General features: G+C 27.3%; 1 protein-coding gene across 1 annotated transcript; it reads left to right on the forward strand.

The window, feature by feature from the left end:
* Nucleotides 1-316: 316 nt before the first annotated feature.
* On the forward strand, nucleotides 317-9,239 carry LOC137836165 (protein ACCELERATED CELL DEATH 6-like). The gene is made up of 7 exons (XM_068645021.1): nucleotides 317-453; nucleotides 550-1,290; nucleotides 3,469-3,549; nucleotides 5,609-5,710; nucleotides 6,773-7,245; nucleotides 7,659-8,265; nucleotides 8,904-9,239. The coding sequence occupies exons 2-7, from the start codon at nucleotides 591-593 to the stop codon at nucleotides 8,933-8,935; spliced, it is 1,995 nt and encodes a 664-aa protein (XP_068501122.1). The 5' UTR covers nucleotides 317-453; nucleotides 550-590; the 3' UTR covers nucleotides 8,936-9,239.
* The last annotated feature ends 4,534 nt before the right edge of the window (nucleotides 9,240-13,773 follow it).

Below are 13,773 nucleotides of genomic sequence, written 5' to 3' on the forward strand. Positions count from 1 at the left end.
AATTTTTTAAAACTCTATCAAAATATTTTTAATTGACAGGTGGCACCTATATATAACATTGATGACAATTGACTTGACTTCAACTGACAGGTCAGTGGGTAACCTAGTTAATTGCGAGACAGCAAATGGTTATTCATGTTTCATAAATATGTCTCATGTGCAATTATACTTTCACCCCTATATACTACTTCCACTTTAAGATCTATACTTTAATAATATAATAAATTAATATTTTAATTATATTTATTTTATTTTTTAATTTAAAATATTATTATATTAGCATAAGAAGCTGTGAAGTATGTGATTTATAGTATTTGCACTATCAAAGAAAAGTTTTCCTTTTTTTTAACGGTATAACATCCCTCTTCTATAAAAGCTGTTTGTGTATGTTAGATTAGAATCACTGCTAAAACCTTTGAGCTTCGAAGTCTAGTGGAATCTGAAGAGTGGAAGGTAAGTTGAGTGAAGTTTAGAATTTTGTGTTGTGTATATTATGATTTATTTATTTTAATTATTCTATAAAACGGATAGATTGATGTTTGTGTGTAGTTTTGGTATTTTTAGAGACAGAAAAAGAAGTAGGTGGAAGCATGGTGGATTTTCGTGGTGGTGAGGAGATAAGTATGAAGAATGATGACTTGGAAAATAACCTCAAGGAAGGAGAACAGGCTTCAAGCAATGTGATTGAAGAAAACAGAATTGAAAGCTCAGAAGAAGGCAGTGATGAAGTTAAGGCACATGGTTGGTGTTTGTTGCCAAAGAGAACATACGATTCAATTAAACAAAATGAGGATGAATCTTGGAGAGAAATAGATGACCAGAGTTTAAAGCAAGAGAGCCCTAAGGGGAACACGGTGCTGCATGTAGCAGCTCTGTATGGAAATGATAGGTGTGTGGAAAGAATAGTTGAAATTGGTGGAGCAGAGCTTTTGAGAGCAAAAAATAGAAATGGTGACACCCCACTGCATGTTGCTGCAAGAGCTGGCAAGATCTCTACTCTACACAAGTTGGTGGCTCCACTTCTTCGTAATCCAAATTCTGAACAAGCCAAAGAGGCAATCCTAGTAACCAACAACCAAGGAAATACTTTGTTTCATGAAGCCTTCTTGAATGGCCACAAAGATGTAATGAGGATTCTAGATTCTTCACCAGACTTCAGGAACTTGGTTGAGGAAAATGCGTTTATTCTGAAAAACAAAGAAGGCAAATCAGTTTTGCACTTAGCATTTGAGAAAGGCTACGAGGACATTGTTGATGATCTATTGACCAGAATAATTCCACTTAACGAAGGTACAAAGTTGCTACATACCTTTAGACTTCTTCCTATTACTTTTATTCTATACCTTATTTTCTCTAATTTAAGGAATTTTTTAATAAGCTTTTTCGAAAATAATAAAATTATTTTAATTTATAAATAGGTTTATTTTAATTTGTAGAAAATTTAATTTACTATTTTTATAAAAATTTTGTAAGAACCTCATGCATACACACACATGTATAAAATTAAGTTAATCGCATTCATTGCTGAAACACTTGTTAATTCACGGTAAATAAGTTTGTTTAATAACTCTAACTGCTACGACATTTTAACAGGGAGCATTAATAAAATAATTTTTTAATGTGAAATTTATAGATTTAATTTATTTATATTTTAAAAAAATTGCTTATACTTTGAAATTTTACTTAATTAAATAGTTATGTATATTTTATAATTATTTTTTTATTTTAAACAATTAAGATATAAAGCATTTACGTTGAAATAATTTTTTTATTCATATATAATCTCATTTTTAGAAAACTAAAGATCATAATTACTTTTCATAATTTTCTGCTTCTCATGTCAATTTTAATTTGTCTGTTCCATATGTAACACTGACTGACACATATACTAATACGACACAGACTGACACGGAGATTATATATTATGAATAAGACAATGAGACACGAATCTATATATTATATAATTATGAATTATATAAATTAACAATAAAGATTTATGTGTACAAGTATGTTTCAAATTATTTTTTAGAGTATTAAAATGTTTTCATAATTGTTCACAAGAATTTGTTTTTTATTTTCATAATCATAATAATAATTTATACAACAAAGTTTAATATTTTAGAAAATTAATATATTTTTCTTTTTTAAAATTGTGTTAGATATATACTAAAATTGTCAGAAATCTAATAAATACTTTTTGAATTTAACACTTTACAAATAAATATTCTACCGATATCATACGAATGTCATGTCCAATATAAATATCGAATACCACACCATCTAAAAAAAGTGATTGAGTTTCCATCACAATTTTACATAATAATATGTTAAGATATAAAAAAAGTGTTTGATAATTATTTTATTAAAAAATTTATATAAACCTATATTGATAATGCTATATTGCATTACAGATTTATATTCATTCCTAGTCAAAGACGACAAAGCCGACGCAAGATTTGTACGGACGTTTCGAGGATTTAAAAACATTATGAAAACAGGTCTGAAAAAAATTGTTAAAATTTGTCCAATATTTATAGATAAAAAAGTTATAAATTTTTTTCAAAAATAATTTAAATTAATTAATTACAAGTTAGAAGTTTATTTTTTACTTTTACGGTATTTTATTTTTTTAAAAAAATATAATCATTTGACCGGGAGAAGCATAATAGTTAAAAATAAAGATATGAAAAATATTTGGTAAATTTATTAAGGGAAATCTTCCTAAATTAAGAAATTTGGTAAATTTATTAATAAATAAAACATATATTAGTAAAGTTTTTAAAATGATTATTTATGAAATTTAACTTAATAGTTAATTACAAATACTAGTAAGTTAGTCCTTTTCAATTTTGAAATTAATATTTTATTTTGAAATTGTATTTTAAATTAAAATTTCTCAAATGTACAACCTTTTTATTCTTCTCTCTCCATCCAATTAATACACAAATGTTTTTAAAGCATCTAAAAAAAAGGTTCAGGGGAGTTTTCTTAAGATGTAAAAAATTGGAATGTAAATTAATTGTTTAATAACTTTAATTGATACGACATTTTAACGGATGGCATAAATTTCAATGTAAATTTTACAGATATATATAATTTATATATATATATATATATTTATAAATTGAAAAAATTACTAAGTAAATAATTCCAATTCTCTATATTTTAGAAGTATTTTTTTTTTTTAATTTTAAACAACTATATATTAATTATTTACATTAAAATAATATTTTTATTCACATCTATCTCATTGTGGCTAAACTAAAAATCATAATTGCTACTTCATAATTCGGCAGTTCTCATATCAATTATAGTTTGTGCATCTTACATTTTTATATGATAATAATCATAATATGTTCCGATAAAAAAAATTGATATAATAACATTTTTATGAAAAGAAAAATCATCTAAACTTATATTGATATTTATTATGTTTATTTATATATTATTTTGATTTTGGTTACGAAGATGAAAATTTAGATGAAGATTTGGATGAATATGATGATGAAGATGAAGATAAAGATAAAGATAAAATAATAAAGCATGCAGGTTAGATTACTGTGAATATAATAACCGTCTCTAAATGGTATTTCAAATTTGTCCACATCTTTCGGAGTACATATATTTGTTGACAAATTTTCTTGTATGTTTTTTTTGAAAAATTAATTAATTACAGGTTAGAAATTTTTTTATTATTATTGTCTTACTGTATTTCATTTTTTCTAAAAAGTTTATAGTCAAATGAGATAAAAAAAACACTACAAAGACAATCATGAAATAACACTATAAGAAAATCATGAAATAGAAATTATTTAACAAAAATTTGATTGCTAATTAGATATTAATTTAGAAACTATTTAACAATAATAAAAACTAAATTAGAAACCAATTTTTTTTTTTGGTTATGGAATAATATCTAATTTAATAACTATTGCAATTAATTATTTTGGTTTCTAAAATTTGATTTTTATTTTATGATTTTCTTGTAATATAAAATCAATTTTAGAGATAAAACAATAATTAATTATTATATTAAATAAATTAAATATTATTTAGAAATTATAAAGATTATTGATATCTATGTTAGTTTTTATTATTAATAAATAATTTTTAAATTGATATTTAATTAGCTATCAAATTTAAATAATATTAGTAGTTAAAACCTTCATAATTAATTATATATCAATTTATAAATTACTTATCAATAATATCAATTAATTTATATACCAATAACACTTTTAATTTTTAAAATAATATTTAACTTAGTTAATATAATAATTTTTTATTTTTTATTTTTAAAATTAATTTTTATTTAATGATGTTGCATTGAAGAACATAGTGAAAAATGAAAATATGAACAATATTTAAACTTAGAATCTTATAGTTTTCAATTGTTATCTGCAATCATAATTCCGGTTATTGCTATTGGAAAGTTTCCTAACTACGAACTCTTCAATCGATGCATTGGTAATGAAGATGGACATAACTGCAACATACTTTTCCTTCATCTTCTTTTTCATAATAACTTATCCTCCTACTTTATATAGTTTTCCTTCACCTTCTTCTTCATAATAACTTATCCTCCTACTTTATATAGTTTTCCTTCTCCTTCTTCATGATAACTTATCCTCTTATATAGATGTCAGTTGTTTTCATTATTTTTTGTGAAAATATTTTTAGACTTGCCTCATGATAATGGTGCAAAGATAATTTGGTTTAGGGTTTAGGATTTATCCAAGTATACAATGCATAAAATGTTATGTATATTAAGTTTTTTATTGTTATAATACTTATTTAAGTTAATTATGATAAGATGATTTTTTTTATTGGTTGTTAGTGTAAAAGTAATATAAAACTAATATAAGTGAGTACAAATCTTACTTTGTAAATCGATTTTGTGAAGTTAAATTATACTTAAAATTTCTTTCTTAAGAGTTTTTATCATTTTTTACCAAAAGTTTTTATTATTTTTTCACAATATATTTTTGGACTTCTCTCATTATAATTGTACAAAGATAATCGGTCTTTTAATCTTAAAACAAATAATATATATCTTTTAATCTTAAAACAAATAATATATAGTCATTGGTGATGTAAAAGTTAAAGTTATCAAAGTGTTATCTAATCATAAAATTTAAGTTTAGTAAGTTTTTTATTGTTATAATACTTAAGTTAATTATGATAGATGGCTTTTTCAATTGGTCATTAGTGGAAAAGCTTTTACACTCATAAAATGTTAGTGAGCATTGAAATAGTAAACACTTGTTTATCTTTTGTTAACACGTATAACATGGAATTAATGTTGGAAAAATTAAAACTAATTTTTTCACTTTTGTATAGATAAAAAATAATACCAGGAGAAGTAATAAATAGATAAAAATAAAATAGCGTAAAATAGAACAATAACGCTAAGAATGTTTAAAGTGCGAAAACCTCGTCTACTTAATAAATAATGTCTCATAATTTATATATGAATTTAAAAATTATTTTATAATTTTTTATTAATAATAGAAATTATTTTAAATATTAATAATTTTTTAATATATGAAATAATTTTTAATTAATTATTTTAATTTTTAAAATTAATTTTTATTTAATAATTTTGTAGTACTCCTGGATATGGAAATGAGAAGAAGAGTAAGGGGGGAGATAATGCAAAATCAAGGAGTGCGGTCACCAGCCATTGTGGCAATATTAAAACAGAATAAAGGTAATTTTTGTTATATAATTATAAATTTTCTCTTATCATTATTATATTTGTTAACAGGATAGAAACTATTGGAGATCTGAATCACTATTTCTCCACTTTCTTTGCGTATAAATGGAGTAATCAAATTTTAATAAAATTAAATTAATAGGGTGGATCTTGAATTATTTAATAATATTTAATTAGGTCTATACAGTTTTTTAATTAGATGACTCAACTTTTATTTGTCTATGGACATTTTGTTTAACTGTTACGATTGTAAACATATCTCTTCCGATTGATTGAGAATAACAAGTTCAAAAGAATGACCCTTAAAAAGTGAGAATTTTCATAGACATAATAGATTGATAATCCAATGATTATTTCAAATTATAACGGTTAAAACTAAATAAAGAAATTATTTTAATAAATTTTGAAAAAATTATGAATTGGTGTATTTGACTATGTAGTTATTCAACAACATTTTTTTTATATATGTATAAAAATGTCAATATCACATTTGTAAACTATTTAAATATTTGTAGTTACTTTTTTATAACGAAAATTGTACAGAAATACTTAATTAAAAAACAAATAAAAGTTTAAAGATTCAATGAGAAAAATATTTTACAGAACTGATTAGAAACTTTTGTAGCTTAATTGAAATTTATTTTAATTTAAAATAAAATAATTAATTTTTTTTCAGTTTCAAAATTTTGTACTTACATCAAGTGAACGAAATTTTTTTATTATAAAGAAAATCTTTATAATAGAATCTTCAAAAATATGATGAAAGAAAGAGAGAAAATTTGCTATGCTATGGTATGCTTAATATTCAATTTTCTTTAAATTTTCTTTCTCAAGTAGTAGATTTCCTTTAAGAAACTATCAAATGGGATGAGCTCAAGAGAAAAAAAAAATATGTAACTGGTTAACTTGTTTCGTCATCAATATTTATTTATTGAACATGTTTTTTTTTCAATATTTCTTATTTCTTTTAAATAATTCATACATTCGATATTTATTAACGAGATTATGTTTAATTAACGAGATTATGTTTAATTGGTTATTCATAAAATATGACAGGTGTTTTAGAGAAAATAATAAACAAAAAGAAAGAATGGATTCATGTTAAGGATGACATAGGAAGAAATGCTCTTCATTATGCAACATTTACCGGTTACCTACATGGTGTTGAGTACTTGCTTCAAAATTGTCATACTTGCAATATGGAAAGAGACAAAGATGGTTTTTTCCCTCTTCATCTGGCTTCTGCATTTGGACATACAGAAGTGCTAAAGAAATTGCTAGCAGAATGTCCAAATCCCAGAGAAATAGTTGACAACAATGGTCGAAATATTGTTCACATTGCCGCGATAATGGGACGGTTTAATGTGGTAAGGTACATCTTGCAAGATGAAAATGATGGATTTAAAGATATGATAAATGCCAAGGATTACGATGGAAACACTCCGTTGCATTTGGCTGCCTCACACTCTCGTCCAAAAGTTGTGCAAGCCTTGACATGCATGGGACACAAGGGTGAATCCTCATTGCCTTAACAACAACAACCAAACAGCTCTCGATGCCTTTGAGCAATTTAAACAAGAAAATAATCCGCTCTTCCCCCAGGCAAGTATATATAAAATATTGTGTTTGCTAAAAAAAATCAAGATTTAATTATGGTATTTTAGTTTATAGTGATTGCTACTAAAATATATGTTCAACTAGGTTCTTAATTGATAAAAAATCCATCTCAGATGATTATGCTCAAGGAAGGTTTTTTGTTTTATTTCTCATTTACCCTCACTTTTTCTTTCTTTCTTAATTTGTGGTAAATTCCATGCACATAAATTGTCTAAAAATTGAGCATCATCATCGGTGATCTCCTTACACATTTGGACTACTTATTTTTCTACTTATTTTTTTATTGTTGTATTGTTGAATTTGTAACACAAACTTGTATATGCAGCGGCTAACATGGTGCCAACTAAAATCTGCTGGTGTACAAAATGCTAAAAGTGGGTCACACTATATCGAGATCCCTTCCCCTTGCAAACCAAAAGCCCAAAACACAGATTTTTATAAAGACAGAATCAACACCCTTATGTTGGTTTCAACCCTTATAACTACAGTAACATTTGCCACAGGTTTTACTTTGCCTGGTGGAAATAATAGTTCCACTCCAGGACAACAAGGCATGGCTGTTATGCTGAATCATGTGTGGTTTAAACCATTTATTTTTTGCATAGCATCCATGTATGGTGGCATTAGTGTTACTATTATACTCATTTGGGCTCAATTGCAAGATATAACTTTGGCTCTTTTAGCCCTTAATGTAGCAACACCCCTTTTAGGAGTCACTCTCGCAACCCTATCAGTGGCATTCTTGGCTGGTGTCCACCTCGTTATAAGCGATCTCAGTTGGTTGGCCACTACTGTTCTAATTTTGTGTGTGATCTTCATTTTCCTTCTTTTGTTAGTGTACATTCTTCTCTGGTTACCCTCACACTCAAGCAACATAATAATGCGATACATTTCTTTCTATCCTTTTCAGTTTCTCACATGGTTATTTGAAGGTAGGTAAATACGAACACATTCCTGAAGTCTCTACATCTTTGTAGATTTGTTTTCTTCTTTATCCTTTTTGATATGGAGATTGAACTTCGTTTTCATGTGCATCATAGTTGGAGTTCTGCTTCTTATATAATTGCATTCTCCTACTCATCATTTTCATGTGCAAAATCATTTGGCTTTGTGTGCTTTAAACTCCTTTATCGTTGTTTTTATAATAAGTATGTCATAATAATACTCTTAAAGGAGTTTTATATGTACATACATCATTAGAAATAGAAATAAACAATAGTTTTGTTTAAATATTAATAAATATTAAGTCTTGTATGGTGATGATGTACATTTTTTACCAATTAAAAGGATTTTTCTGTTCTGTTAGTCCCAATATTCTTATGTTGTAGCAAGAATGCTAATTCTTCTTGTTCTATAAAGTATACTAGTAACATGCTTATGCTGCAATGCCATGCTTATTTTTTTTTGTTGGTGTGATGAAACTCAATCATATGATTCATTTTTCTATGAATGATTTTCTTTATGTTTTCAAAATGAAGGACATGAATTTCATTAGTTATTATAGTTGGATAACTCTGTTCTTATTCTTTAGTATTTGTTTTTATTGATTATATGTGCTAACTTTTTTCAGATGAGATGAAAGGCCAAGAGTTTGGTGCATGAGTTTGAACTATGAGTTTTGGGCATGAGTTTGGGCTATGAGTTTGGTGCATGTTAATTAGCGTGTTTGATTTGTTATCCGATAGTATGATATTAACAAAATTTAAAGGACCTAATAACACACTCATTTGTTGTGGTATTTTATCTAAGTTATTTGATGTCATCTAGATATTATTATATGTGTTTGTAAGGCCAACATATTTTGAAGGAACACATGTAGTTTTACATAAATGGTTGATCATCTTTATACGTGTAAGATTCTATATTAGTTTGCTATGTATGCATTTATTTGGATAACTTTTTAGAAGATGTATACTTCTCTTAAGGGTGTACCTTTCTTATGTTCGTTCAGTCTAATTGGTACTACATGTTATTAGAAAATTTTCAAAGCAAATTAAATTAACAATTTTTCATTGCTTTCACGGTTACTTACTTGCTTATTTTTTTTATTAGAAGATAATTAATTAATTAATTAGAACACTTCAGAAATATCTCAATTCTTATAAAAAAAACTTACTACTCAACCATCTTATTTACAAGTCCGTAAACATAAACAATACAATCTTCACCAACAAACAAATATCATATCATTTTGAAGTTTATGCTACCCGAAGAATTATGCATTAAATTCTGCATTTAAGTTCTGCATAGTAATAGAACAGTAGGACTTCATGAAGTTGGCCCTTGGTGGTTTGGCATAGTTGCTTACAGAAAGAAACTGTTTTTGCCTAATTCCAGCTTCACATATTGCTATGCCGCATATTTGATGGGAAATTTCATCATTCTAAAATATCTAAATTTATTGAATTTTAAATTCATGTTATTTTAAATTATTTTCTAATTAGATCCACCAGACGAGAAACTCCAGTCGTCGAAAGATAGTATGAATGTGAAAAGTACATTAATAATATCTTAACTTATATATAATTTCTTATTTTTTTAAAATATTTTATTTTAATAAGATAAATTAATTTTTTTAAATTTAATTTATTTATTTGGATAAAGTATATTAAATAGTAAATAATTTAATAATTCAAAAATAGCAACAAGATTTTAGCTATCAATTTCTTTAAATTCTAAAGTTAGTAATAAAATCTTTGTAGTTAATTAAGTACTTAGTAACTAATTTATAAATTTTATTAGTAATATAAATTATTTTAAATACCAATAATTTTTTAATTTTTAAAATAATATTTAATTTAATCAGTGATTAATTATTTTTTTTTTATAATTTTTTTTTATTTAATGTTTGTATTGTATTGAAACCTTTTGAGAATTACCAAACAACTACTTAGTGATCTATGCATGAATTATATTATAAGAAGAAAATAATAATAATTTATAACTATAAAACTCTTTAACAATTTGTTTCCATCAAAATATTAAAGTCATTTAATAAATTTTAAATTAAATAAATAAAGTATTTTTATTTTCTTTAATTTTTTTCTTTAAATGCATTAAACTGAATTATTCAACAAAGCAAATTGAATCGGTCAAAATAAATTTTATGTTTAATTTTGAAGAAAGTGTTTAATTCTTTGGATATAAAGTAACATAGAAGTCAAGTAAATTTTACAAGATAGTTTAGAATTCATGCACTTTCTTTTAAAGATCAAAATAAGTAATGTTTTTTTTAAGAAAACAATCTATTAAAAGTAAGTTTACAATTACAAAATACAATTGAGTACTATTTGGTTAAGTTATTCTTGATTAACACTAAGTATTTTTTACCACTACAAGAAACAGTATATATAGCGTCCGTCAAATATGGACTCAAATGTTGGATTTTGGACGGTAAATGTTTTTAGCGTGGGCATAGCTTGGGTGGGTGAGGGAAAGCTAAAAGGTTGGACGCTAATCTTTATGCGTGGGGTTGCAACTACTGGTGTAGGCTTAACCATCTCTAGTTTGAAGCTAGTAGAGACAACCTAACTCTCATTGTTAGAGTAAGGTTTAGGGTCATTCTCTTCGTCGCTAAGAGCAAGCTTCCTCCTAAAATTCAAAGGGACAAACCCTCACTTAGTCTAACCTAGAGAGGGTTAGACCCTTACTAAATCACAACCCATTATGAACATGCATGGGTTAAGTCCTAGCTATAGCTCATTATGACTTAGAGAGGGCTAAACCCTAGCTATGGTAAAAGTGGACTTGGTGAGGGATTAACCCTCACTCCCATGCATATCATAAAAAAAAGAGTTGAAGTCTCACTACAAGAAAAACTTGGAATTACATACAACCAAAATCCCAAGTCCTTTTAGTGACCAAAAATACATTAACCACTAGATCAGACAAGTTCTTTAGTCATATTATCATTTTTATTATACTTATTATTATTAATATAATTTATACATATTAATAATAATAATAATAATAATAATAATAATATAAATTATATTCATATTATTAATATTATATTCATATTATTAATACTATATTCATACTATTAATATTATTCATACTATTAATATTATTCATATTATTCATATTATTAATATTATTCATATTATTATTATTAATAATAATAATAATAATAAGTATAATAAAAATCATAATAATATTAAAGAATTTGTTTGGGATAGTGGTTAAATTTTCTTTGGTCACTGAAGGAACATGGTGATCATCAAAGTTTTCGGCATAGTGGGGGTGGACCTGACTAGTACTTGTTGAAGTGTTTGCAACATGTTTTTCCATCATCATAGCTAATTGTTGTTGCATCAACCTCACTATGTTCTCTAATTGTGCACTCCTCTTATCAGCCATGTCTGCTTTTGCATTTGCTTCTAAGATTTGTTGTTTAAGTTGTGCATTCTTAGCTAGTTGATCATCATTATCAATACTAGAAGCTAATATAGAGGGTTGAGTGAGGGATGCGGCACCATGGCGGAAGTTAGCAGCCAAATCCCCAGTGCCATAAACTCTACCTCTACTCCTCCCTCCATCAACATCTTTCCACCACTGAAGCTTTATTTTTGCATCAATGGGAGAGATACCAGGAGTTGATCCTTTTGAACTCCCTGATCACATCATCCTCAACCGCTCATGATAGGTTTCCTAAGAGTAAAGGAAATAACAAATGTTAGTAATTTATATTTAAAAAATGAATGAAGTATTAAATTTAAAACAAAATAATTACTTACATAAGTCTCTCGGGAACGACCATCTACCCAATCACCCTTCTTGTTTGTGTGAGTGTCGAGGAATAATTCATCTGGTTCAATTGATCGTCCATATTTACGTTCCTGAGAAAGATATTATGGGTACAAAGAATTTATGTCTTATACATCTGAACTGAATTACATATAATTTCTAACACATAGGGAATGAGTAATATTTACCAGGCCTAATGCAATATCCAAGTGTGATTTTTGGCCACTTGAATGCAATGCTCCACCTTTAACTGAAGATCGATTGATTTTTTTCTGGGATGATTTGTCTTTGAACTTTTGGGTATCCTAATAGTTCAAAAGTTCACCTTATGCTTCTTCTCCTATCGAAGTAGGTCTAGAGCCCTTTGCGCAAGCTTTACTAAGCATGTCACATAGGCGTTTCCTGACTTTTGACTCGTAAATCTTTATAATTTGTTGTGTTCATGACTTTAAAAGGAACTATAAAAATTATACATCACCATATAATAGATTATAGTCAACATATATTTCTTTATTTCATTGTATTTATTGTATATAACAAAAAAAGTGATAATGATTTGATAAAATTACAAAGTGGACTTTAAGCCTAACTCAACCCCATAAAATCGGCTACTGTATTGATTTTCATGATGTTCATGGGTGTTATGGAGTTGGGTTTGGAGGTTAACTAATTTTTCTAGAATGGACTGTAAAGTTTCATCTAGGTCTTTGTTTGGTTTAGGAACCATGACAACTCTCAATGAAAGCACCAATTGATACGCGGTTGCTTAAAAACCAAAAAAGAGAAGACGATTGAACACCTGGGCGATGGACAGGGATGAAGACTCCCTGGAAAACAACTATTAAAATTTAAAACAAAAAACTCCTTGTCCTTTTCTTTTATCAATGGTCTTATAAAGACCATTTCTGGTAGACAGCTGGCCTAAGCTAACAGAATTCCAAAACAACAAAATCTTTTCAGATCCTCACAACCAGACAAAAACATAAATAACCCTAGATGATGGGCTGCTTCTTCCTGCACCTCCATACCTTCTTGTGCCACCCCCATATATTTTTTATATTCCAAAAATACCCTTTATTAATATTCCGGATTACATAATCCAGAAGTTTTTTTCTAGATCCAGAATTATCTTCTGGATTATGTAATCCGGAAGCCTTTTGTGATTAGCTTCCGGATTACATAGTCCGGAAGTCTTTTCTATACATAAAATTAGCTTTCGGATTATGTAATCCGGAAGCCTTTTTTTTCAGAGGAGTGATTAGCTTCTGGATTACATAATCCGGAAGTCTTCTCTAAATATGAGATTGACTTCCGGATTATGTAATCCAGAATATATCCGGATTACATAATCCATAGGCTTATTTCAAATGCAAAAAAGAGTTCCGGATTTTATAAATCTCAAGAACACTTCCGGATTTAAAAACAACTTCTGGATTATGTATGGAGGTGGCACAAAAAAGGAGAGAACCGAATTTTTACATTTAGTATGGGGGTGGCAGAAGAAGGTATGGAGGTGTAGGAAGAAAGAGTCTAGATGATGAAATCTTTTAACCATGTGGGCTTGGATATCTTTCTAATGGGCCTCTGTGGTATAAGGCCACTACCAATTGCTGTCCCCTGAAGATCAACCTTGTCCTCAAGGTTGTTGGACGTGGGTTTATGGCAGGCATTTGGAAGAAGTTGTGGGTCCGTGA

Source organism: Phaseolus vulgaris, chromosome 5 (genome assembly GCF_000499845.2).
Source record: "Phaseolus vulgaris cultivar G19833 chromosome 5, P. vulgaris v2.0, whole genome shotgun sequence".
NCBI classification, from domain to species: Eukaryota; Viridiplantae; Streptophyta; class Magnoliopsida; order Fabales; family Fabaceae; genus Phaseolus; species Phaseolus vulgaris.